This window comes from Balearica regulorum, chromosome 8 (genome assembly GCF_011004875.1).
Source record: "Balearica regulorum gibbericeps isolate bBalReg1 chromosome 8, bBalReg1.pri, whole genome shotgun sequence".
Classification (NCBI taxonomy): domain Eukaryota; kingdom Metazoa; phylum Chordata; class Aves; order Gruiformes; family Gruidae; genus Balearica; species Balearica regulorum.
In genome coordinates this window covers 28,129,001-28,156,045 of record NC_046191.1, presented here as the reverse complement: position 1 = coordinate 28,156,045, position 27,045 = coordinate 28,129,001, and the positions used below count along the sequence as shown (strand labels likewise).

Sequence of the window (27,045 nt, the reverse complement as noted above, 5' to 3'; positions counted from 1 at the left end):
CTGGACTGTGCTGCACCAACCTCTGCCACAAAGGTCCTTTGGACTCCAGGGTGATAGTGGCAGCTGGAGTCCCTGTGTCTCCAGGTCTCAGAACAGCTGCAGTCGGGAAGGTCTGATCCCACTCCTTTAGTGCAACAGTATGAGGTCGCTCATGAGTGGGTCCCAACAGGAGGGGAAACACACTCGTGGGTATCACAAGGCTTTGGGACTATCCTAAAATATCTTCCTTGTCTTCCAAGTCACAAAAATGTACTCCCGAGTAGTAATTGGGAGTAAATAAAAATTTGAAAGATTGTTTTTCTGCCAAAAATGTCACCAGGCTCACCCTTCCGTAGCATTTACAGTGTAAAAGGAAATGTAGTCATTGGACATGAGGGTGGAGGGCAGCTGGTGAATGGCCAGATACTTCTTTTTTTCTCATTCACAAGGGAAAACGAGATGATCAGGAGAAACTGAATGCCATTTTCCCTGACTCTGTTTTGCACAAAAACTAAGATATGCAACATCTAGTCTGATACATAGTTCATCCTGGATTTCTTTAACCTTTCCTACCTTTTTTTTTGTGCAGATAGGTTTACAATTACTTTTCATATGCCGAGTCAGACTCGAGTCCCCTGGTCTGTGTGTAAAATTCTCCATTCTGGAGCTGCATTCTCCACTCATGTAACTCTCCTTCCATGATGTCATGTGTTCCTGTTCTGTGACCACTCCTCAGTTCCTGTCCCACCTCTTTCCCAGAGCCATTGTGGCCTTTGATTGACTGATGTCTTCCCTGTCCTTCGCTGCGTGTTGCATTGCATGGCACTTGATATATCGAGTGCGCCGATTTTAGAGAATTGGGATTTCCCACTAGGAACAGCTGGCCATGGACGTTTTGTGGTGTTCAATCAGCGCGATTCTCTGGTGACTTTCATACCCTTGTTCCTAAACCCCGTGTTCCTGCAGTTGAGAAACAAGTGGTCTTACTCTGTTGCCGTCACATTTTTTCTTTTTTAAACTCAACCTCTGCTTCTCCTCTTTTATAATCAAGTTATTTGTAATTCAAAGAGATAATTATGTCATTGAATGTGCTACTAAGTTCCAATAACATATGTTAATTATTTGGGGAGGTATAAGCTCTGTGGTGGGTAGATACAAAGTTACCATGAGCTGTTATACAAGGTGTCAGGCAGGTATCAGACCCTTAAACAGCCAATATTAAAACTTTCCAGTCACATTTGTTGCACAGCATTATCTCGAGAAAAAATGAGTCTTGTGCAATGCCAATTTGGCGTTCAGTTGTAGTGTGATGGTTTAAAACCCTGCTTGATTTGCACACCTAGATATTGTCCAGTGGAAGGATAAACCTCCACATAATGAATAGAAGCCTTTCCAGTCACAGGCTTTGGTGTAGGTACTGGTCTGATTATGAACAATGACACCACCAGGCAGCCTCAAATGTGTTGGTGTCTAGAGCTGTGGGATTATACAGGAACCAGAGCTGGTATATGCGGGCCAATGTACGTCTCTGTACGTACAAGTAACCAATGTCCTAGGCAAAGGTAAATTCTTACCCTCATTTGTAGCTCTTCTAGTTAAGGGCTCACAGCTGATTAAAATGGTAAAGCTAAGGCTAACAGTGAGAACAAAACTACAGCATCATCTGCAGTCCTTAACACCATCTGTGTTTCCCTTGGTATGATGAAAATCAAGGCTCTTGCTTTAGGAAGCTTGTCCTTCACTTGTCTTGAATAGTTTGAAAACATCAACTCTCTCTGTGCTCTTTGTTATATACTGCTCTGCAGGAAATACCTCTTAACCTGACGAGCAAGCACGTATGCTCAGATATGGTTTAGTTGCAACCAATCTAGATCATGGAAAGGCTGGAAGATGGGCATGGTGAAGTCAATGGCATCAACTTCAGAGAGTTAGAATTTCACCCGTTGTGAGTGGGTGTGTTGTCCTTAGTGTTGTACGTTTTTAGGGCACTGTTGGGTTTTTTCTGTGCTTTCTGTAGTCTGATTAGTATTCTGTTAAAATAAAATTCTCCTTTCCTAGAACCAGTCCTGGCATTGTCTGATTGGGGCTGTGATTTCTGCCCCACATCGTATTTCTTTTATTTGGTTCCATCTTATTTGTACAGTTTCTTTTGTAAGCCACAGCATGATGCCTTTCCAGCAGCTGTTTTTAATATTGTCAATAGATACTATTTGTCTAGAAGCTGCTGTTGTGGACCAGGATCCTGTTTTACAAACTTGGAGTAAAAACATGGTTCCTTACAGTCAAAGAATGAAATGAGAGAATCGATGGATAATTACGGAACAGCGTCCTGTCTGTGGTTTTTGTTAAAAGTTCGTCACTCGCCATTGAGTGCCTCTGGAAACGGAGAATCTTGAGGCAAACTGTTTGTCACTGGTCTGACTAGCAGAGGACGTGGGATTTAGGATTATTTTGTTACTAATGAAATTTTTAAAGGACGAGCATGATTTCTTTCACAGGACTTCTCTCTTCAAGCCTGAGAAGGCATTATTATGAATGGTTTGGAGCAGGTTTGGCAAGATATCTTCATCTTTTGTTCTCTAAAAAAAATACCTCACTCCAACATCTTTTGAGTATGCAGTGATTTCTTTCTGCCTGTCTTTTAAGAACAAGTGCTGATTAATCTTCCTGTTCTGCTTCTTTACCAGACTCTCTTCAATTCACCTCAAACTGGACACTAGTTATATGAGTGTCTGTCCTTACCTGCTGGAAGCATCTCCGCTTAAAGTATGATTGGAAATTTGCTCAAGTGGTTTTGTTGGGTCAGTTGTTCAAGTGATTTGAACTCCATAATCCTTGTGAACTAGCCTTGATGTAAGCATGCATATGAAGTTCTCCATCCTCTGGTTTCAACGGATTTTACCCAAGACAGATTTGAGTGTGTGTGTTTTCAAAGAACCCTGGTGTCTTTGCTCAGGAACACCGAATGGGTTTCCTTTAGTGTTATACAACTATCAACATTTTCCCATCAAAATTCAGATCTTTTCTGATGGGATTCCACTGGGGAATTGCATGTATTTCTAGGGATCTGTATCTAGAATAATGTGTAATTATTCCTTCCAAGTTTGGATCTCTCGACTGTGGACTACTTCACTCTCCCTTCACAGGCACTGGGTCCTTGGAAGCAGAAGCTCAGCTGTCCCGAGTGCCACGTTCCTAGGTAGTTGTCTATAGGCAACATGACAGTACAGCAAAGGAACTCAGATTTACGATGGATACACATCTCGTCTCTGGTAAGGCTCAGGAATGTTGCCATTCCGTGAAAGATAAAAGGATGCAGCACTTCTCAGCGTTACCTGTGCCTCTCTTGTGCGTTGCTGGGTTTTCCTGCCTATGCTCTTTCTAGCGGAATCTTCCATTTCGGATGTTGGAATGGTTTATTTGACCTAAAAGATGCTCCTGTTTTACAGCAGTTTCTTATATCTTACTTGCAGCTGCATTTTTTCTGTGTGAAGCTCTTGCTTCTTCAGTATTGGTGGCCTTTAGGCTGCTCTTTCATAGCTTTTTATAAAATATATTTCATCATATATAGAAGACCATTAAGCTATCTACCAGAGTTTACAGATAGTCACAAGTACCTGAAAGATTGTCACAAATACCCTGTTCCTTCCAAATTCAAGCCCCAGCTGACAATGGAAAATTACAGTTCAAATATCAGTGATGCTACCTCTTTTGTTGCTGAGCATTTTGGTAAAAACACTCTTTTACTATGGTAACTCTACAGTCCCTTGGGAATGACTCTTCAATGCTTCCAACCTTCAATATTTTTCTTGACAAGCTTCTGGCTATATACTGAAAAATTTCTGGAGTCTGCTCTGGATCTACAGCAGCTGAAAATACGGGGAGCAGCGTAAACTAAAACACATTATCTTCGGTATGAAAAGGAATAACTTGGGGCAGGGAGGTTTCCAGTGCAAATTAAAATGTCCGCATTCACACTTAACAAGCTAAAAACTCGTTAGAGAGCGAGGTAAAATTACTAAGAAGTTGCTACCAAGTTTCCACTCTGTCCTCCTGGTCATCTGCAAAAACTAAGCAGCTTTGCTACAGAACGTAAGCTCTGCTTGACACAGAATGCTTTTGTTAATATTCCTACCTGGAATCTCCAACAGTAGAGTTTTTTAGTCAGTCCAAGTTCAGGCGTCACGGTGTTCAGATCTGGCCATTTGTTTGGAAACCACTGTCACTTCTCTTATTTTTATGAACTTATTTTACTGAGTTTAAAGTCTCTTTGCTGGAAGATATGCTTAAAACCACACAACATGCTTCTAAAATGTTGTGCTAATTAAAAAAAAAAAAAAAAGGAAAAAGAAAATGACAGGAAAAAACCCAAACCCTCATAGCCAAAGAAGTTATACATTGCAAGTTATATCCATCCCTTCTTTGAATAAAGTACTATTTCTTGCACAGCCTGCTGTGTGTCTGATAACATAGTCCAGAGAGGCTGTGCATGCAGCGAGCTTTTCATGCAGTTTCTTTGGGCGTAGTACGGCAGGATATTTGAATCCGTAATATTTAGTTATAAAAGATGCAGAGTGTATTGAAATCCAGGCATTTATGTATCTTGAGAGTACGACTGCGGGTAGTCAATAGAGAAGCACTCTCCAATGCTGTAACAAAAAGCATTCTTTTCACATTTCTTCCCAGTTTGCATTAGATATGTCATACAAGAGCTAGAATATGAGGCAGACTTTGCAAGCAGTCACGGCAGTTCTTAGTGGTTTTTGGGTTTCCCAAAGAGAACTGTGCTCGGTAGGTTGTTCTGCTGCCAAAGGTTTTATCATGTGGACTGAGTATCGTAACGGAACAGACAACACCATCTTCATGTGTTTTTAGACATGTTATTTACTGGGGTTTCCCTGAAGAAAGCTTAGGGATTCTTTCCTTATGAGTCACTAACCAAGTGATTGTTTTTATATAAACTTTCCTTCAGCTGGTTAGAGTTGGAACACAGTGTCTTCTGCTCCTTCTGGGGTCTGACTTTTCTCTTAATTTCTTTTAATAGTTGTTCCTGCAGCCAACAGGATGGTTTGAACCTTGTGGCCTTCCCCCACACCCTCTCCGAGTTCCATAGTCTTGAAAATCGCCGGTCTCGCCAGCAGAAGTGCCGGTGGCAATTGCTATTTGTGTGTAATTCCGTTTTTTCAGCTTTCTACCTCGTGGTGCTTTTTCAACTCTGCACCTTACTTGCGGCTTAGGGAGAATGTGCTGTTGACATTAGCCAAACTGGAGTTTGTGTTTTATGTGCTGAAATTAAACCAGAAAGTTGATATTTGACTTCAGCAGCAGAAAGGTTCAAAGCTGTAAAGTGCTGTGTTTCCATAATGGAAATCACTAAAGCTGGAGAGACGCATGCCTTCTCTTACATACCCCTGAATCCTTTCCCACCCTCTTTCGGTGGCTGCAGCGGAGTCGTCTTTTGCCAGCGGAGTGGTGCAGAGTCACTTTTAATTACCTCCTTCCACTGCTTTTGATTTCAAGCCCAACTGATGGCGCCAGGGGCTGAACCACAGGGAGGTGTCCCAGCAAGTCCTGCCTATGTCAGGCAGCCTTGCCAGGCAGATGCTATACAGCCTGCTGCACTTCCTTGCGTTGGGGTTTTTTTTAATTATTATTACATTTTAATTTTTTTAGCCTGAGACAGGAATGATGTTAAAAATCTAGTAACTCTGAAATGCACTTGTACATGTGAAATTCTAGGTTATGGTCACCAACTTCTCTTCCACTCCCTGACCTCACTTCAGATATTTATACTCTGCGTGTACATGTATGTAATTATATGTATGTTTGACTTCACAGGTAACAGATTTGTTAAAATGCATGGCATTATTTTAAGCCAAGAAGCATGCAGAGTTCTTTGAGTCTTTTTCATAACCCAAGATTGGATTTCTTTATTTTTACAGGAACAGGAATGGTTTAGCTGGAATGAAAATGTTCATTCCACTGCATCATTAGCTACAGGCAATCTTCAGTTGAAGCCTAGCCCATTTTTCATGCTAAAGCTCTAATAGTTTGACTATTAATCAACATGTAGGATGAATTTCTGGGGCTGAGAGTGCTTGTCTGCGTGCTTGTAATTTAAGCTGAACTCCTTTTTGGGTTTTTTTGGTTGTTTTTTTTCCTTATGAAAGGAAGGTAGCCAGAAAATAAATTATTTTTTAAAGACTTCACCTCCCTCTCACCCCCTTCTACCATTCCTCTTCTGATAAACACCCCAAAAGCTTTCACTAGGCAGATATGGAGATTTAGGTGGAGTAGCAGATCCTCAATGTGTCCTTTGATCCTCCAATAATTCTAAAGCAACCTTCTGTGAGATGGGACTAGTCACTGACACGGTGATTGTCTCAGGTGTGATATTTAGTACCAAGGGTCCAGTCCAACTTGCTTTCATCAATTTGAATGTTAATTTTAGGGTCTCAGATAAAGTTTTTCCTTCCCTTCTCCATTATGGAAGCTGTAACCAGCAGCCAACATGATAGCAGGAGCATCAGAACCTTTAGTCAGCTGTTTACGTGCCTTTTCAGCTGCCTGCTCATCTCACACAAGGGTCACACCCTCTTACCAAGTTGAACGAAGGCTTCTGGAAGGATGACAGAAGGTGACAAGACAACCCATGGGACCAGCTCGCTGCTCTGACAGTGACAGTTTCTGTTTGTTCCTCCTGCTGTTCAGATCACTCACTCTTTATGGCCAGGCCCCCCTTCTCTCCACATACAAGCCTGTAGAAGGTGAAGATTTAGAGGACTGATCCTCCAGTTCGGAGACAGGAATGGGAAAATCATGCTTGGAAGGGCAGGAATTGTTTCCTTACACCACTTCTCTACGCTGGTCTGGCCAGGCTCCCCAAATTGCTCTGCAGAGACCTGTGGAACATGCAGTACTTCTTCAGTCCCCACTGAAGAGAGTGGTCAAACAACAGTCTTCATACTCGGTAGCTTCATAAGAAAAGTCTTTTCCAAAGGCCACATTCCTCTTTTCCCAGGCCCAGTAAGCAGCAGAAGCAGCTTTGGGTCGATCAGTGTGTGCATGGGAGTTTTTGGAGACCACTAACCAAGTATCTTCACTCTTTTCTCCCAGATACGCTCCCCAGCTTAATGGGAGAGCTGATGCAGAGCCCGTTCCAGCTCGGAGACAGGGGAGTATGGTTTGGAACATGGACAAGGGGGGGAAGGAAGAGAGCCATATAGTTCATATAAGATGCGGAGCTATTTCAATTTAACTGTCTAGGGCTCTCAAAGACTGCAGTGCTCTACCCCACAGAGGCTGAAAAGCAGTTTCAATGCTATTGTTCTGGCCAGGCAGTTTCGTTTGACTTTTAGGGAAACAAGGGAAATGTAAAGCATTAGCTTTCACCAGAAGGCACGTAGCCTCCTCCATCGGTAATCCAGACAAGATCGCACCAGTACCGTACAAGACGGTGTTCCCTCTGTTGGACCTGCATTGCTCGTAACAGAGACTACCAACTCATTTTGTCTTTTCATGGCCACATTATACCAGTGTCTCAAAATTATCTGATGCTCAGTGCGAGGTGTTTGGGCTTTCTTTTCCTTCATTATTGCCAGCTGATGAGCTCCTGGTCCAGCGCAGCAGCTGTCATTAGTCTGTCAGTATATAACTATTATTTTATCCTGTTTCCGTTTTTCCAATCCTTGAAGTTATCCGTGTCTTCCAGGACACTGTTCAATCCCTCATTGTGTTGACAGTACCTCTCAATTTTGTGTTATGGACAGAAACAAATTTAACTGGCAAGTTCACGCTATTTTATTTCAGTAAGACCGATCCATTGAACACTTTGGTGAAATCCTTCAAGGCTGTTACTTCTTCCCATGTTATCATTTATTTATCTGTTAGGTTTTTTACTGCACAGTTCTTTCATTAATACTCATTTTTATAAACTTAATTGCCAGTCTCCTAAGGGTATCACTTTTCTGAACCAAAGATCTGTCAAGTTTCCCTTAGTCAAGAAATCAGTTAATTTATTGAGTCTGGCGTGTTCTGCCATCTTTCTTTATTTTTACCAAAACCTTGCCACGCAAAACCAACACAAGTCTTTCTTTAGAAACATGTTCAAAAGCTTTGCAGACAGTCCTGGTTCGACTAACAAGCCTGTACTTGCCTCGCTTTTCTTCCCCCTTTTTTGAGTGTGGGTGCTGCATTCGTTGTTCTGCAGACCCAAGTGCCATGCTGATACCTTCATACCGTGGTTCTGCACCCGCTCCATGGGCAGCAGCAGGAGCTGTTGCGTTACTGGGAGGCAATGACTGGATATTGGGTGTGGATCAATGGTGCTTTTAGGAGATTCTGCACCATCTATCTTTCTTTTGAGGGTAGCGATTTATTCCCTCGCTGCTTCCCTTCACATCTCCTGTCCTGGTTAGGAAAGAATGATAACGATACAGGAAGTTTTGTTTCACCTGAGACAGTTGGTACAAGAGTGCAAGAATTTTTGTCTGTGAAAGCTTGGTAGCCAAAATACTTTGCTCTGAGGAACCCTGTGGAAGTCGTCTTGTCAAATAGCAAGCTTCAGGGCCGATGACTCAGGTTTTCCCCTGCTGTGGTCTGGATGATGAGAAACCACCCATGACAGCCACGAAGAGCTGAAAGCAGTAATTCACACTCCTGCGACACAGCATTTTCTCCTTTGATGTTATCAGTAAACTGCACCCCGAAATACAGCCTGCGATTCCAGACAACGGTCTTTCCTCTGTGCCTCCTTTGCTGCTTGCCTGGCCACTGACTGGTTTTCCTTTTCAGGGCTTTTATTTTTTATACCGGTTCAGTTCCCATTCCTCTTCCAAACATAGCCTTGCATTCCCTCGGGCTAGTTGACCCGTTAGCGCGTGTTTCACGTAAGCCTTCACCTTCTCCAACCGCGGTCATTCATGGTTCACATCACTGTAGATTTTCTTGCCAATAACCATTGCCCCTGCACGCACACGTGATATCTGCGTGTGGGTGTAAAGAAGCACGCGCGTTTGTAGGTATCTGAATTTAAATTGTGCTAGTTTACGCTGAGGTATGTTTCTCCCTAATTCTAGAGAGCATTAGGCACAAATAAGAATTGTTTAATGTGGAATATGTAATTATCAATTGAAAAATCTGTACCCTTTCAGATGCCTTGTCAACACTTCATGTCTCAAAATGTGTAGTATCCAGAAAACTGTGGCATTAAACTTTTCTAGTCCATGCTGAACATGTGAAAAATCAGTCCTTTTTTGTGTTTGCATGGGATCTTTGTTCGCTGTGATTAATGGTCCACTAACAGTGTCCAATACAAGTTCAGTGCAATGTACAAAGTGCCTTTGATGCCAGACATTCTACAGCGCTGTGCAGAAACTAAAGCTAATAGTCGTAAGCCTGAGAGGACTGGAATGTTTTCAATTTACTTTTAAACAAATGACTTTATTGTGCCATTCTCGCATGGGAGTAAATTCCACAGCCTTAGTGCCACAGTAGACAAAACTTTTTTACCTGCTGATTTCTGTTTATGCTTGGAGAAAAGAAATTAACCTCGGTTAGGGATTGGGGAGAATAGGACAGGACTATTTAACTCGGTGGGAATTTTGCCAAGGGCTTCGCTGGGAGCAGAGTGGGATGCAGGAGAACAGGATGTAGCTGAAGGATGATTTGTGGTGCAGAGTGGAGTTCAGGAATTCTGTCTGCCTGAAAATCAAACTCGTGAAGGACACCTGTAGGAAAAGCTTTGGAACTGGTTTTGCCACTCCTGAAATGTAAGGAAGAGGTTGTTGTAGTCTGAGTAAATGCTGGTGGATATTGGGAGGAAGATTCCTAGTGACTGCAGTTGGAGGTGGATAAGGCCCAGCTCCTGAAAAGAATACTTCTCAAGTAAGTAATGGGTGTCTGTAGCCGTGTAGGAATGACATCTCTTGACATCAAGGAGTCACTGAACTCACCACATTGCTATTGTAACGGTAAAGATTTTCAGACCAAGACAGGGAAGTTTTGAAAGAATGAGTCTTTAATGCTTATAGGGCAGTCTAATACCATGGATTTGTAAAAATACAAAATACTTGCAACATGCCTAAGTAGGGGAACGTGGGTCCGTTGGACCCATTCAGCATTGCTCCAAATGAGATGCCCTCTAATGCTAATAAGTGCATTGTAGTCTTCTGATTGGTATAATATAGAACCCATTCCGGTAACTCCTTTTGATCAAAACATGAGTGTACATTAATTACTAACAGAACCAATAATTCTGGATAATTTTTTTAACTGCTAACTAGGCATTTTTGTACTAAACGTTTTTTACAAGGCTTTGGTTTTGTGCATGTTATGTGGTTTTATTGCTTTATAAATCCATAGGCAATCAAGAAAAGGTATGAGTTTTGTTTTGACTAATGTTTTTGCTTTTACTTTGGCCATCTACAATTCATTTGTATTTTATGTTACATGTCACTGCGTGGAAATCCAAATGGAAAAAAATGACAAGTTTAGGTGGTGCTTAGGTAAATGCAATTGTAGAAATTGGACAAATAAATCCACTCACCTGAAAACAGCTTTAGAGCCTTTTTGTCTTCCTCTGATGTTTCTAACCACTGTCTGGTCTTTTCCAAAATAAAAGCTCATCTTAGTGCGATGGCTTCCCATAAAACCTCACCTCAGTTACAAAATGAACAATGTAAATGGTGCAACTCATTTTGCAGTGTCCTCAGAGCCCTCGAGCCTTTGCTGCCACTGATTCGGCCTCTAGAGGAAGATACATCTAAAGCTTTTGTAGACTGTCAAGAATGATAGGGAAAAGGGTCTGAGAGCTATTTCCATTTTGACTTGTAAGGCAGGGAAAGTCTGTCCAGTTGGTTTCTCCCCACTTGGTAGGTTTTTTTCCTTTTTCAAAAAAAAAAAAAATGGTGTCTGTTGATCATTACTGAGAAGAAAACAGCTTTTACATAGCCAAATGCTGCCATGAGTCAAAACTGAAATCAGGAGCGTTACTTGGCAGTGCTGGGAAGCTTGTGGGGCCAAAGCCAGTGCCAGTTCCTTCCCAGGTGATGCCTGTATGTGGTCCATTTCCATGAGCAGAACAATGATTTCATTACAAATCTGGATTTTCTAAAAAATCAAAGATGTGTTTCAGGAGTTGTAAATCCTCTCTCCCTGCGGTGGGGAAGAAATCGTGTAGGAGAGGGCAGGATCGTTTTTGTTTAAACCAGGCTGAACGTTACTGGGCAGCAGCTCTCCATCCCGTCCCAGCAGCAGGTGCCCGGCTGCCCTCTTCAGATGGGAAAGACGGCTGTGGCGAGGGAATATCACCAGGGCCTGAGGCCGTGTTAGCTTTTCAGACTGCGTAGAGTAAGGAGCAATTATGTGCTTTTGCCAAAGACTCCTCAAAGTCTCTCTCTAACCCACTCGCTTCCTGCCCATCTGGAAAGGCAGGCCCCTTGCTTGCAAAATGTCTTGGGAAAAGAGAGGAGGAAGGAATATGCTGCGATGGAAGCATCTCATTCCCTTTGTCTCCCAAATGCCTGTCTACAGTAGGGATATAATCGGTGCTTAAAGGTGGCTCCCTGGGGAGCCCCAGTTTGGCAGGGGCTGGTAGGGAACGCAAGGTCTGAAGGCAGAGGGTGTCTCGAATGAAACGGTATTTGAATCTCGCCATGCAGGTCTTAATAATCCACGAGTCTTAATATGGCCATAAGGCTATAAATTCAGGGATTTTGACCTCAAAGTCTTTGAGTGTGTTTAAAAATAGCTCACCCGTCCTCATTTTATCACTTCATATACTCTGACACAATTTTGGAACCTGTCTCCATCCCATCTAGCAGGGGAACACTATAATTAAGAATCAGTTTTGAAAGGCTGTTCTCCCTTAGCTTAAGGCAGAATAAGGCTTTATGTATTTTGCAGGAGATTATAAACAATTCATCAGCTAAAATTAGCAGTAAAAAGGGAGCCCCAGTTCTTTCCTGCACTGTGGTTTGTACCACAAAGACTTAGTGTTTTTAAATGATGACAGAGCTCTCTAAAAACCTTGAAAGCATATTATGTATGTGTCACTTTGGCTCAGTTAGGAATAGTCTCACCTCTAAGCCAGAAGGCCATGGGTTCAAGTTCCATGCCCGCCCTTGGATTTAGCTGTCTCACTGTAATTTTATTACTGAAAACATTTTAAAATAGAACCATAGGGGAAGAAGAGCGAAACTTTTGTATCTGCAACTGCACTGTGAGACATTCAGTCATTGGGATGACGCATTAAACCACTGCTTTAACTACCCAGCTTTGCTCAGCAGGCATAAACCTCTCTAAAAAGAGAGGGGCTAGCCCTAATGGCATGGCAGGTTTTTTTCCTCTTCTTGATAAAACCAGTTCTAATCCTTGGGAGTGTGTGTGTAAGCTACTGTTCCCTGTCTGAAACAAGTTTGCGTTTTCATCGTGCTGCCACGAGGATGGGGTTCCTTGGTTGTACGTTGCTGTGCGAGAGCTGAAAAATGAGAGATGTCAAATGAGTCTTGACTTTAGCTTTTGCTGCTGACCAGTAACAGAAGGGGAAAGAAAATAAATGAATCCTTTGAACTCAAAATGCCATAGGTCATTTAAAAAGTTAATTTGCGAAAACATCCAACTAAGTGCGAGGTTAAGGCCATTTGCGGCAATGATAAAGCCAGGTGATCTCAACTGCAAAGGTCAGCTCCGTATTGTGTCTGCTTGGACCTCGGGGTAGGATGCTAATCGCTGATGTCCTTTAACTTCCATGTAGAGAGGAGGTCAGAGTGACTTAAGGTTTAGACTTTATAGTTTCATTTTGGTTTGTGCCAACAAGCATGTGGTCTTATAACATGAAGTGTTTATGTTTGTTGCTCACAGACATATGCATTAACTTACCAGAATCTCACTGTCTCATAAATACAATTTGCTTCTATTTTAGGGAGGGAAAAAAAATAAAATCTTTTGTTTTCTGCTGGTTTTGTAGAATACTTAGAAGGGTTTTGGCATATTTGTACAAAATGGAAGCCATGTCATGAAGCAGTATCTAATTTCATTTGGTCCAGGATTATGTGCAGCGTAGTTGCTCACAACTCATTTCTTCCCCTGAAAATGATTTTACCCAATAATTTTCAATTTCTGTTCTTGTGGCATGAATCCAAAATGCTCCTGGATGGATGATTTTCTTTTGTTTAGCAATATTTGTTAAACTTCAGCAAAGCTCGCAGTGTTTTCAAATTCCTCTTCTGATCTGTTTTGAGGCTCTTCTGCTACAGGAATGTTGCAGCTCAAACTTTTGATTGCAAAGGTAAAGGAGTTCTTAAATGGGGAGTATGGATGGTGGTGATCGTTGACGCTCCACTGGGGTAGGTGTTCCTGCCAGAATTTGTAGACCACTGTTGCTCCGCCTGATGGAGGGCTTATGGAGCAACCCATTAATGTGTATGAGAGCTTTGAATCTTAGGACCCGAATTATCAAATGAAATGTTCGACAAGAACTCTGGCCAAGATATGTTTGGTATATGACTAACATCTGGGAAAGGCAGATTTATCTACATGAAATGCCGGTGGTTCTTGTATGTCCACTTGTTCAATTAGATTAAATACATTCCTGTTATTAATTTTTTTCAGATAAGCAATTACTGCGGGTGCTACAGAGACTATGAGAACTGGGGCAAGAGATGGGGGGATAATCCGTCTTGTCGTGGCAGGAATGTCGGCCCATTTAGTCACATCTGGGGTGCGGGCGGGGTGGTCTGTACAAGGCTTGAGTTGGTAATGGTCTGTCAAAAATTGGGGTAAAGGGTGGGCTAGCCAGCTAGCCTGCCAGAGGAGGTGTCCACAAGACGGATTTCTGTACTAAGATATGATCCATGCTGAGAGAAAAAGATTGAGAATCCTTCCCGTGGAGCCTGGCTTAGCAGTATTGACTGAATGCGAGGCAAAGGGGAAAGGAAATGGTGCCGCTCCGGAGCACAGTGATCCAACTGTGTGCAATCAGTGTGGGTGCTATTAAAATGCCATCTTCCTCTCCCTGCCCCTTTCCTCCCTCCCTCCCTCCCTCCCCCTCTGCTGTCAGCCTGGCTGAGGAAAAGTCAAATAACGTACGACTGTGTTCCTTGGCATCACAACTGCAATTTCCCTTTAGGGGCTTCAAACTTGAGAATGGGAGGTTTTAAATCTTGCTGATTCGTGCTATTCCAGCAAGCATATGTGTGAAGAGAAAGAACAATGCCAGTTCGAAACAGAAATCACAAGTGAGAAATCATTGCTGCTAAATCAGGTGTTGCAGAGGCCAGTGGAAAAATCAGACGCTAAGAAAAGTAGGAAATTACTTTGTTTAGAGCTGGGAAGGTTAATGAGAATGAATTAGAAAGTGCTCTCTGTGTATTCAGCCCCTAAGGATTTGAGTAAAGTTAGAGGGATTTATTTACTGATTATCCAGACTATACAACTGGCAATAAGATTAAGTGAGGAATTTTGGAACATGCTGACATTTCTTATTTGCATCATTTACTGTGGAGATCATTTGTCGGTACTGCACTGAGTTTGTGGTGAACCAGGGCTTAGTCTGGCCCAGCAGAGACGGATCTGGTACTTCTCATGGCTCGAGGGATGTGGGGGTGAAAACAGTTTAACGTCCTCTTTTGCGTCTCGGAGAGGAAACATCAAGTTTGTCTAGGTGCTTATCAGAGGAGAATTTCAGAATATTTTCCTAGACATCATTAATTATGGAAAAGAGTGCAGTTATAGGTGACACATTGCATTAGATCAACTAAAAATAAAAGACAAGGCTGTAATTTATAGAGCCCCTGCATTGGATGCTGTACAGAGCTTCCCCACTACAAGGCCTCCTCCAAGTCCGTTCCTCCCAGCATGCACACAGATCTGCACGCTGCCCTTCTCCTGCAGTCAAATTTCTTTGAACCAGGCTGGTAAGTACAGAAAAGTTACCATCTCAGCTGGAAGAAATGAAGGGGGGGGGGGGGCATGGAATGGGAGTTCAGTACAGGATCTAGGAAAAACAGAACTGTGATTTTTATTCCTTGTTCTGAGTGCCTACCTCTAAAACGATTACATGTTGTGAAAAGCATGCGACTCTTCTACATTATACACATAAACACACGAAGTCATAAGCTATGTTTTAAACATTTAATCTTGGGCAACGTGTTTTCCAAGATTTGCCTTCACCAAGCCACTGTCCATGCACTGAGCGCTTACTTGCCCCATTTTAATGTCATAAAATAAGACAATTCTTTGGTTCCTAAAGGAATCCTTCAGCTGAGTCTTGTGCACTGTTGCTGGAATAAGGAAAATTTTGTTAGTGACCCTCTCTTGCATGGTTACTGCTGAGTAAAAGTCCTCAGTAGTAGCAGTTCTGCCAGCATTTCTTCTAAGAATGATTTTGGTAAGGAGCTAAATAATAGAGATGAAAGCCAAGGTGTTATTTCGGTCTTCGTGATGACTCTTAATACTTCTCTGATCAGCATCACGGATAACTAATTCTCCTGCTTTCTGTTTTCATCGTCTTTGGTACAAGCTCCAAGACTTCTGTTTGTTTGTAGTCTTAGGGGAACAGCATACCACAGTCAGTAGCTTTAATCCTTTAATTCTCAGATGTCCGGTTGATGCCTCCACCCATTGATTACCTCCTTTCACAGCAAATGATTACGGAACTTCACAATTAATGTCCACTGCTGGATCAGGCCGTTGTCTCTGGGAATGCGTTTCATGCATTTGGTAACAAATGCGCAATAAATTTCAGCCGGAACATCTTCTGGGCTACTCGTCGCACTTGGAGTCTTCATCATCATGACTTGAATTCCAGAGTAACTCACCACTATTTGAGACTTCCCAATATCCATTGACCTCTTTCTACGCCGAAATAATGACAAATATCATGCCAATAATATCTCACATCCTAGATCTTTTTTCTAAAGTGCTCTTATAAATACGGGGCACTTCATGTGTTGTTATGACAAGGAAATTCTTTGACTGAAAAGTTTGCAAATTCCAAAGTAGTATTTGTTTTATAAACAAAGGTGCTGTTTTCCTTATGCCAGCCTCTTTCTGCTTTTGCTTGTCCAGCAGTCTGTTCTGAAAGGCACGAAGCAGCTGTTGGCCCCGAATCAAAACTTGCGGCGCAGGGAGGGTTATGTAAAAGTCCTTTGTGTGAGAGATGTACATGGCAGCAAATGGTGAAATTGGAGTGCAGATTCTTTGAGGGGAGATGGCTATTCACGGCAGTGTTCTATTTTTTTTACTTGATTTTTGCATAGAACAAAAAGTAGAAGGTACTGTATTTTTTTTTTCCTTTTTTCAGCAACACCTGTTCTTGTTGCAGTGTTGTGGGCTTGTAATTACACGCTGCTTTGCACCCAGTATCCCCCACTGGATGGAAGGGCTGCGAGACATTGTCTAGTTCTTTCCCTCATCTCAAAGCAGGATCTCCGTCCATTTCTGAGGGATGGTGGTCTCATCTTTGGAGGAGATTCTGCAACTCTCCTAGTCCATCTATTTCTGTGCTTCTCTGTTCTTGCCACATAACACTTTCCAAATATTTTTTGACATCTTTTCCTATCCACGAAGACACTCGTCTTTCCCCTTCCACAGGTGGTTTCTTTTGACCTCATCAGTCCCAAATGATCTTGGTTTTTCCTTTCAGGTAATATTTTACAGAGCCCTGAAATTCTTCTTCAATGGTTTTCTGAACACTCTCAAAACGTGCCACAATTCTCTGGTAGTGTGGTAACCAGAACTGGATGCACAATTCTTGTACCGATTTCATAATAGCAAGACATTGTTGACTAATGTATATACTCTGTTTATATTGCACTGTAGACACAGTTCCTTTTCTGTTGAACTGCTCCTTAAGTAGCCATTCTCATGCTGTGTGTTTACAACTGATTTATTCCTGCCCGAGTCAAATATTTTCTATTCATAATGAATTTCATCTAGATTTTTAAACTGTTTCTCCAGATCATTGTGAACTCTGGTCCCGTCATCTAACGTATTCACATGCCCTTCTAGTTTCTTCTCATCTGTAAATGTAATAAATACAGGCTATAATCCACCATCCTGAGCATTAAGGCATTAATAGGCATGTTAAAAAATACAGCTCATATGAAGGTCCCCTTGATAAGAGTTTTCTGGTTTGACAGTGAGCCATCGACAGCTTTTCTAGGGAAATGAGCATCCAAGCAGTAACTGAAATTAATGAAAACGTCACTTGAGATTGTGTCAAAAAGCTTTACTGAAGTCTGAAATAGGTGGCATCTAATGTTAATACCTTACCCATAGGATCCGAATCCCTGCTCCAAAGGAGGTTGGATTGATTTGATGTGATTCGTCGTCAACCTGTTACAAACTGTAAGACAAAAGTAACTCCAAGTGCGTCAGAGTTGTGGTAATACATCATTCCTTTCTGTCTCGTAGTTCCAAATCAGCTTCTCGATTGAAGAAAGCAGGAAAAGAGCCTAACACAGATTTTGAATGTTCGGGGTCGTTAAAGCTCTGTAAATGTCTGGGGAGCAGCATGTGGGTTCAGCAGAAGGTTTTAGCTAATGGTCTGTACTGTACAGCGTCTGTAACCACAAAGAAGAATCTGTGTAGATGATGGTTTAAGCCAATCCAGATAGTTAAATACTTTTGAATTTAATTGAGCCAGGCCGTATCTTTCTTCTGCGTGGGTATGGAGTGAGAGAGATCGTGTGTGCAAGGGAAAGCCGGATCGTAACCTCTGCTTAGGCTTAGCTCAAGGCTGCTAACGAAAGCGTAGCAGCTGAAAGGGGCAGCCTGTGGGTGGCTCAGGAAAGGCACCAGCAGTACAAAGTCAGGAGATGCTGAAAGCGTGGAAGAGAGTGGCAAAGTCACCCTCTGCGAGGAAAAAGGACAGCTTCCAAGCTACCCGGGAAATGTTCTTTTTCTGCTGCTTGCTTTTTTGTAAATACACAAAAGTAATGTATTGTCATTTACTTGTGGTTCCTTCCAGTAAGAAAACCTCACTGTGTGAAGCCATCGTGTGGTTTCAGCAGTCCTCTGGCAAAAGGCACGCTATGTACAGCTGAGAGCATCTTAGCTAAATTATATATACAGCATCAAACAGCAATGACGAGAATATCAAGAATCAGTTGTAAAGGTTTAGGAAAAAGCAGGGAGGGGGGGTTGGGACAACTGCAGTGTGCTGAGTGTCGGTGCATTACAGAAAAACCTTACTTGGACAGGAATAGATAAAATAGATTGTATGTTCAGCAGCTGTGAATTAAAACATAAATACAATCTGGAGAGAATAACTAATTTTCAGGTGGTGGATGTCATTATGAACTTGCATCTATAAATTAAAGATATGAAAGCAGCTTTTGGTTTCTCCCTGCAGCCATGGAATTATTTCTTAGCATACAGAGCATTGCTTTGCTGCTGCTTTGACTTTTAAACTTTAGTCAGTCACCTTTCCGTCTGCTTCCTCTCCATCACTTTTAATAGAATGCCTTTTTGATTACAGAAAATTGGTTGATACACTGCTCTAATGAAAATGCTAGACAAATGCTCCTTCTTGAAACTGACTTCAGGAATGTTATACAAGACATTCTTAAATATGCTGGCAGCTGCCCTGGATGTAATGAAATCATGGAAATTAGAAGTATTGCGCTCTCTGTGTGGCCGGCTCAGGACTGGTTTCAGTATGTTACCCAGTTTTTCAGTGAATTTCAAAAGGAATCACTTTTCCTGATTTTTTTTTTTTCCTTGGGACATTCTTGAACATACTTACAATTCTCACAATCAGGAAAACTATCCTGATATTCTGAGGTACTATTCCTTTTTTTTTTTTTTTTTTTTTTTTGATTGCACATAATTCCTCATGCCCACATCCCTTTATACCACATTAAATCATTCTTCTTGAAGCAGGGAGTTCACAGTCTTCAGAAGACCAATAATTTTTATAGTAGAAATGCATGTGTAGGGTGAAATCCTATTTCCACTGCAGCCAGCAGTAAAATTCCCACAAATTTAAGCGGTTTGGATTTACGTGTAGTTTTTAGTCTTCTCTTGTATGACACTTTAGTTAATCCTTAATACATTCTTAGTACAGACGGTATCTAAATACAGGAAAGGTGGAAGAGTAGCAACGATGCATACTTTGTGTTTGACATGCAAGGATCACAAAGCAGCTTATGAAAGACAGTTGAGACCCACTGCAGAGTGCAAGGAATAGATATTGTTTTAATTCTTCTGAAGGGCAGAGAAAGTAGAAGGACCTTATCTAGGTGGCAACGTGTACATGTATATAAAGGGAAACGCCATCCTGGCTTCCATGTTACCTTCCCTTCATCCCTGTTTTTTTCACCTATTGCTTCTCTCTAGCTTTGGTGTATTTTCATCAGATATTCTGAATTTGAGTTTTCCAAGATGAATGTAACTTTCTTGACCTTTTCTTTTAGTACTTTAGATTGTTCCATAGTTTCTTTGTTGGAGGCTTACAAAAGTTCCTGAAGTAATTGCAGGTTGGTTGAAGTGATAATATTCCATTCCTGTCAACAATTAATAGCAGTATTAAGCAAGAGTCAAGTGAATGAAAACTTAGTCCAGATTAATACGCTGTCGCTTAACACTTGCTATTAGAACTGGCAAGTTCTGGCTTGAGGATGAGGAGCACTGAAAAGGGACTGTGGCTGCCTTGGCTGCTGGGAAAGGAGGCACAGAAACCTGTTTCCAGCTTCTTCGTTCTCCTTTTTTCTTCAACGTGAACATTCTGTTCAAGAGCGGCGAGAGAGATGCGAGAGTTTTCTTACGTATTCTGGTTTGGATTTGTTCATTACAACAGACTTGCAAAAGCCTTTGTAGAACATGGAGTGGCAGGGACTTGGGCTGAGGGGAGGGTTGCGCTGGAGCTAGTCACCGTGATGCTCAGGGAGAAAACCAGCCGTTTTGAAAGGATGACATGGAGATGGAATAGGGCATCTACGTCACTTCTGTCTTGTTGTGATGCCCAGCAACCTCACTCGTGGATGCTGCTGTTGGGACGATGCAGGGGCGGCTTACAAAAGAAAGCCTGCTAATGTTTGTTAGGTGTACAGTATGGCATAGCGTCAGGGTTTAACCCCAGCCGGTAACCGGGCACACAGCCGCTCGCTCACCCCTTGCCCCAGTGGGATGGGGAGGAGAATGGAAAAAAACTTGTGGGTTGAGGTAAAGACAGTTTGATAGGATAACAAAGGAAGGGAATAAGAATTAGCAATAATAATAATAATAATGATAATAATACAAGTGATGCACAAATGCAATTGCTCACCACCCACAGGAGAAAAAAAACCCCAAACCAACCCAATGCCCAGTCTGTTTCCGAGCAGCAATCCCGGCTAGCTTCCCCAGTTCTGTCCAGAGCATGATGTTCTGTGGTGGGGAATATCCCTCTGGCCAGCCTGGGTCAGCTGTCCTGGCTGTGCTCTCCCAGCTTCTTGTGCCCCTGGCAGGGTGTGGGAAGCTGGAAAGTCCTTGGCTTAGTGTAGACACTACAACTACCCAGCAACAACTACAGACATCAGGGTGTTATCAACATTATTCTCATCCTAAATCCAAAACACAGCGCTATACCGGCTACTAAAAAGAAAATTAACTTTATCCCAGCCAAAACCAGGACACACAGAAATCTGTTAGAAGTAGATTTCCAGGTGCATGATGCCAGGCAAACAAGATGGTTTCTGCCATGAAAAGCCTCAGTTGAGACATCAAATCATTAAGAATGCTATGGCCAGAAGCTTTCATAATAAATTACTGTAAGCTCATGAAAGAGTGATCTTTTTTGATTTCAGAGAAAATAAATCAACAGTATGAAGTCAGCTCTATTAGTTTCAAACAAGAGATGGACTCCACTTTCTGTAAATATCACCTATGAGCCTGTATATAAAAGGTTAAATGTTTGCAGACTATTACCCTTTGCCTTAAAGATCAGAGACAAATTACTATTTTTACTTTACATTCTCTTGATGAGGATAATGATAAACATCTGTCACTTTGCTGCTTAGCCAGCTAAGAATCTCATTGCAATCTGTAATTTAAACAGTGAAGATAAAAAAAAAGAGGGGGAAAAAAACCACCCATGGACAAACTGTACTTTATATAGACAGTGAAGAAGAAAAGAGAGAGAATAGAAGTCAAATGCAGGGGAACTGGGAAGGGGGCACTTTTGGTCTGCAGTTACTTGGCTAAAATCTGTGGCTATACGATAGATGTATGATTTTTCCATTTATTTGCTATTTCACAGGGAAAACTGCAGTTACTTTCTTTTCAGACATGGTGGCTAAGGAAGATAGTCTGCATGCTGTGACTTTTTGGCATATGCAGTTTATTAACAAAGCGATTAAGGTTTATATGGTAGTATATCTGCTGGTGTTACAGAATTGAAAACACTATTTTCATCAAGAGCTCTTTCAGGGTCCTCCAGAGTCCCAACATTTATAGGAAGCGCTGCTAATTATTTTTAAAGTCCATAGATTAGCTGGTTTTCCAGTTAATTCGTTTGTAATTAAAAACAATCTGAACTTTTGAAATTTTTTTTACAAAAATTTAGTTTTGTTTCCAAATAGTACATTGGATCTTATTTCTTAACAAAACTAGAACTTAACAAATCACAGCCATCGCCATTTCGTTCAGACTGGACCGATCAAGCCATAGCTTACAAGGAGTAAATACGAAGTGGTCTACCTGCTAATGCTGCATGAGCAGAAGCAGACCCTGCGTTAGGAGATGAAATTAGGAATCTCTTTGTGGCCCAGCAAGAATGGGTTTCATGCAGGGAGAAGCCTCTTTGGCGACACATTTGCGTATCTAGCTCTAATGGTCTTTTGCTAATTGGTTTGCTACCAATTTGAACTGCTCAGGGAATCTGTAAAGCGCTAGTGGTGTGTAAATTTTAGCTAAACGCTATATTGTAAATGGGGTCGTGCTGACAGGGGTCTGGCGGGTGTATAACTAGTTCGTGTTAATTGGGTTATTCACTGTTTTGCAAGTAATTTCTGTTTCTTCGTGTTATGCTTCTAGGTACAGAACAGGTTTAGGTTTTATAGTTCATGCTAATATGGCTTTGGTGGTCGTTTTCAGGGAGTATTATATGTCAGAGTTTCGGGAAAGGACATTGTTCTTTGTACTTTCCAGGTTGAAATTCCATTCTTCTGGCATCTTTGAGCCTGAGAAAGTAGCTTGCTTTTTGCCAAAAGGCTACTATTCTTTTTTTAGGTTTTCTTATATTTATACAGGCCAGACCGAAGCAAAGTACATACCTTTTAGCTTCCAGTTAAAGTTCCTGGTATTTTCTTTAGTTAGGTCAGCTGTTTACATACAAGGAAGTTTTTTTTCTGTCCAATGAAAAAAGAGACCTGTAGTATATAACCCAGCCTATGTTATGCTGAGCCTTGAGCACTGGAACCGATGATGCTTTTGCTGTTATCCTTCATAAATCCTTTGTTTATATAGGTGCTATTCACATCTAACAAGTTTGAGGCTGAACTGCAGAATTTGTCACAACTGAGTCAGCCTTAAATAACAAGGATGATTTGTACCCATAGGAGGGTAAAATTCAAAATCCAGATTTACGGTGCTGCTTTCTTGCATGGGTCAGGCTGGCTGAATCTGAATGGTAAAAGATTTGATAATATGTATTGCAGTAAGTGATCTGAGGTAATTTCTTGGGGTTTCATTTATCACCGCACATCTTTGTCTGAAAATTTTCTTTAATACAAAATTACAAATTTGTGTGGAATTATGTAATGCAGTTGGTGGAAAAGGTCTTGCATCTCATATCGCATTAACCTCTAAAAGTCCAGATTTCATGACGTTAAACACGTCAGTACTTCATATTTTAACCTCCAGACATTCTTTGTATGAGTTATGTTGCTGGATTACTACAGTGTAAGTCCTGGGTTTTTCCCCACTATATTTCCAGTTTACTGCTCTCTGAAAGACTTGACTTTTTTTTTTTTTTTTTTCTGCGTAGACTGAAAATGATGAGAATGGCCAAGCAGACAATTTCTCAATGGACCCCCAGCTGGAGAGACAGGTGGAGACAATCCGAAATCTCGTGGACTCCTACATGTCTATTATCAATAAATGTATCCGAGATTTGATACCGAAAACAATCATGCATCTTATGATCAATAATGTAAGTAACAGCCAGGGTTCTGAAATTATTTTAATGTGTCTGTCAAATCTCTTCTGCTCGTACAAACACACCTCTTGAATACAGCAGCAACAACAGGATTTCGTAAAGAGACAAACACGCTCCCATAAATGACATATTCCTGTCTTCCATAGTGGCAGGAAGTTCTGCAGCCTTCGGAAAGGCTGGCACACTGCTTTGGGTGCTTACTCCAAAATGCTAAAGATTGAATTCATTTCCATCTTAATCAGAAGAGAAGTTGTTATTATTTAAAGGTAAATCAAGGAATTTTTTTATCTGCCTTGCTTTCGATATAACAAGAAAAGGGAGTTGGGAGCTCCATCTAGGCAGTCAGAGAGCAGCAGATCAGAGTTGATTGAAAAAAAATCAACCTTCCTTGATTTTCAGTCTGTAGCCCTTTGCCATGGCTTCTTAAAGCAGTTCTTATTTTATTTGGGTTTCTTTATATTTTCAGGTTACCGTTTTCAAGGAATAAATCTAGGAGCCTTGGACACCGTTGTTTAGACAAGCAGATGTGGTTCTTTGATTTATTGTGTGCATCTTTCTTAGATCTGAAGATTATTTGGTTAAAGAAAGGGCTCTGGGATATCATGGGTTTTCCACTGCACTGGTATCTTCTCAGCCTCCGCTTCCTGGCAGAGTTTGGAATGGACCTTCTTGAAATCTAGGCTTAACATTAGTGCCACTGCTGCCATGTAAATTAATAATGGTGAGCACAGCTCCTGTTAGTTCCGGCTGTCAGGTCACCAAACCAATCCGTTTTTAAAATACAATATGCCATAAGGCAAATCTGTTTAGAAAATAGCATTTACTTTTGACTCAGAGCCACCTCTAGCCTTAGTCTGATGGATTTCATTAGTCCTGCGGAATTTGTGTTGCACTTAAGAGTTAGGTGGTTGGACAGGAAATTTCAGTGGGATTTCCTGGTACATATAATACGAGCAGAATATTTGCACGAGGCAAGAGATATTCCATTGACTTCTTTCGCTTTAGAGGAGTCGGGCTCCAAATAATGCTCTAGCCATGGGTGAGTTTTTACAAAAGAGCATGGGAACAATGGAACTGCCCTTTTTTCCCCTGAAATCAGCCATGCTCTCGAATTTATAGGGCTAACATGTTCCCTCTGCTCTTTTCAGATCACAGCTAGCAACTTGCTCCTTCGACTTAGCACAACTTCAGTGCCTTTGGAAAGGGCTGGCTCTTAACTCTCATTCCATAAACTGCAGAGTTCGGTGAGCAGTTCCTTTTGAAAGTTTACATTAAATTTTCTGCCGCTCACCTCCTCATATGGAATAGTTTAAGGGTCTCTGAAGTGGGTGCTTTACTCAGAAGTAGAATACTTTAAGATTTTGTACTTTCAATCTCATCAGTTGTGACACTGGTAGACTCTGCCATGCCGGCTGACTGTGGCACACAGAAACAACGTGCTTAGAACATCATCTACCTTTAGTTGACCACGTAGTCCGTAGCTCTGTTTGGGCTTGCTAGGGAGCTAAGCCCTACACCTCAATCCTAGAATTTAAATTTGTGGCAAAGAATCAAAACATTTTCAAGCACTGTGAAGAGTGCAACTAAAAACATTAACACACTTGTTTCTGTGCAGCATAGGCAGTAAAATAGCATATTAAAAGCAATAGCTAAAAATCAATTTTAAGAAAAACCAGCGCTATTGAAAAGAGAAAGAAATGCTTGAATTAAGACTGCTGAGCCCCACACCAAAAGGTTGTGCAAAGTCCTGGAAAGCGGTGGAGCTGTGATGGAAGGTGGGTCCTGTTGAGTAGTGTGTGTGTGTGTGTGTGTGTTTTCCTTAGAGTCTTCAGAAATCCAACCCATCCACCAGGAGTGAAGTGAAAACACCCTCCCTCCCCCTTAATGAGCATATTCTGTACTTTCTGCTGCCCCATCACGTCGCCTCCAAAACTCTGGAAACAAATGGATCCCAAGGAGTTTGTTTCCATGACAATTGTAACCTCCCAAGTTCTCCTAGAACTTCCTTTCCATTTTGTGGGCCTGTAAACGAGCACTTATAATTCAAGGGAAGTATCGGATTCATACTCAGTGTACAGAAAATAATTAGATGCTGTCCCAAAGCGTATTTGGAGGCCTAAGCCTAGATTGTTATATTCCAAATGCATCCCTTATTCTTCCCTTAGGGTGAATGTTGATTACCTTAAAAGAAAATACATTTACCACACGGAACTGCATTGAGTTACCATTAGCAATTCAAACACGCACAAACAAAACACACATTTCAGAATTTGTGTTTCGTGGTGCTTAGGTATCACAGATTATACCAGAGGGGTGGTCTTAGAGTAGGCAGCGTATACTCCATAAGCAGTGCTGATATTAATCTCAGCTGAATAGTAAAACTCTAAGTAAAGTACTTGTTACTACCAAAGTTAAGGTAAAGGAACGGATTGCGTTGGTGTTTGAGGCAGTGATGTACGTTGCAGTCTGCTCGCTGATGAATGAAGTTGCAAGGCCGTCCTACCCCACTTCGGAGTACCAGGGCAGGCTTTGTGGAGTTGACGTTCCGGACGCTTGCGATGGTTCAGCTTTGACTGCAGGTCTGATGTCTGTGAAGGAAGGCATTTTAAACCATTCCTGTGAGTCTGTTTTGTAGAAAGGAGCAAAGGTGTGAGTAAGTGTGACTTTCCCTTTCTTTTCCAAGCTGGAGAAAGTGGCTATTGTGGAAGATCTCCCTCTGTCTAGTACAGTGCATCTGATTGCAGAAGGAAGGAGGCTGATCCAAGAACCGTCCTTAATGCAGCGGTGCTCCCCTTCCAGAGGAGTTCAGGGAGTTACTTGAGTCTCCTACTAGTGGCAGACAGGGATCTCATGGTAATTGTCACAGGCTGATTTTTTTCAAACAGATATTTGTGGTTTAACAATGCTTTTACAATCAGCTCTGGCCTTAATCTAATTTTAGGACTACTTCTTTTTTTGAAGTGATGCCATTAAAATGATCATTTCATCAAGTAGAATGTGATGCTGTTTAACTATGATATCTGTTTTTAATGTGGAGGTTTTGGCAATCATGAGGAAAGTAGTGTACTCTGGCTCTTGATCAGTACCATCTACTGGAAAACAGCATGAGACTCATGGAAAATTTTTGCAGGCTTTGCTAAGAATTTGTGCATCTCCTGTCATACGTGAATGGGAAATGACAGCCAAGTCCAGGCAATATGGTTTTGTTTCCCTGCAAGGTCTGTCCTGCCCTTCTTTTCATTGCTGGATGACCATAAAGGGTCCCATGCCCGTGCAGTTCGACCGCTCTCGCTGACCTCGTCTGAACACAAACTTTGCCTTAGTCTAACTGTCAGGATTTAAAACAAACCCATGTGCAAATGGAGCTCAGGTTTATGTAATCAGAATCTTGGGAATGTATTATCATCAGTATCTCCAGCTCAAAAAAGCTTTATAGAGCAAAAAGCCAGATGAGAAATAGATCAGAACAGCAATGAAAGTCTCAAATGCAAGGATTTAGTAGGTCAGCAGTTGGTCTATTTACCACAGTCTTACTTAATCAGAGTCCCTCTAGCTTTTTATCTCTCCTAATGTGGCCCAGGTTTCCATAACGAGGGCAGGCATAGCAGGAAATCAATACAGTAAATTAGATTACTGGGAGACTTCTCCCTTCAGTTTGAATGCGTGTGGATGGGATATTTAGAATCTGACAAAGTTGTTGGAGATGAAAAACAACATCTACAGTAGGATAGATTGTTGCTAAGAAAATAATTGACAGAGATGCTATAAAGCCTGAAAATTCCTATTTCAAGGGGAATTTAACGTATCTAATGGTATTGCTAATAGCTGCCATTCACCTCTGGGCCATTTAGAACTGGACCAAAATGCCAGCTGACTCCTGGGAGCTGCTGGGAAGCCTGGTTGCAATGAACTGTAAACAGAGGTGT

At 41.6% G+C, this 27,045-nt stretch overlaps 1 protein-coding gene across 5 annotated transcripts in view; it reads left to right on the top strand.

Annotated features, from left to right (window-relative positions):
• Nucleotides 1-27,045, top strand: part of DNM3 (dynamin 3) — a 183,153-nt gene that overhangs the window by 134,347 nt on the left and 21,761 nt on the right. For all 5 annotated transcript variants that reach the window (XM_075760263.1, XM_075760264.1, XM_075760262.1 and 2 more), the window contains one exon: nt 22,949-23,113. In XM_075760263.1, the coding sequence (XP_075616378.1) occupies nt 22,949-23,113 (165 nt within the window). The remainder of the gene's footprint in view (nt 1-22,948; nt 23,114-27,045) is intronic.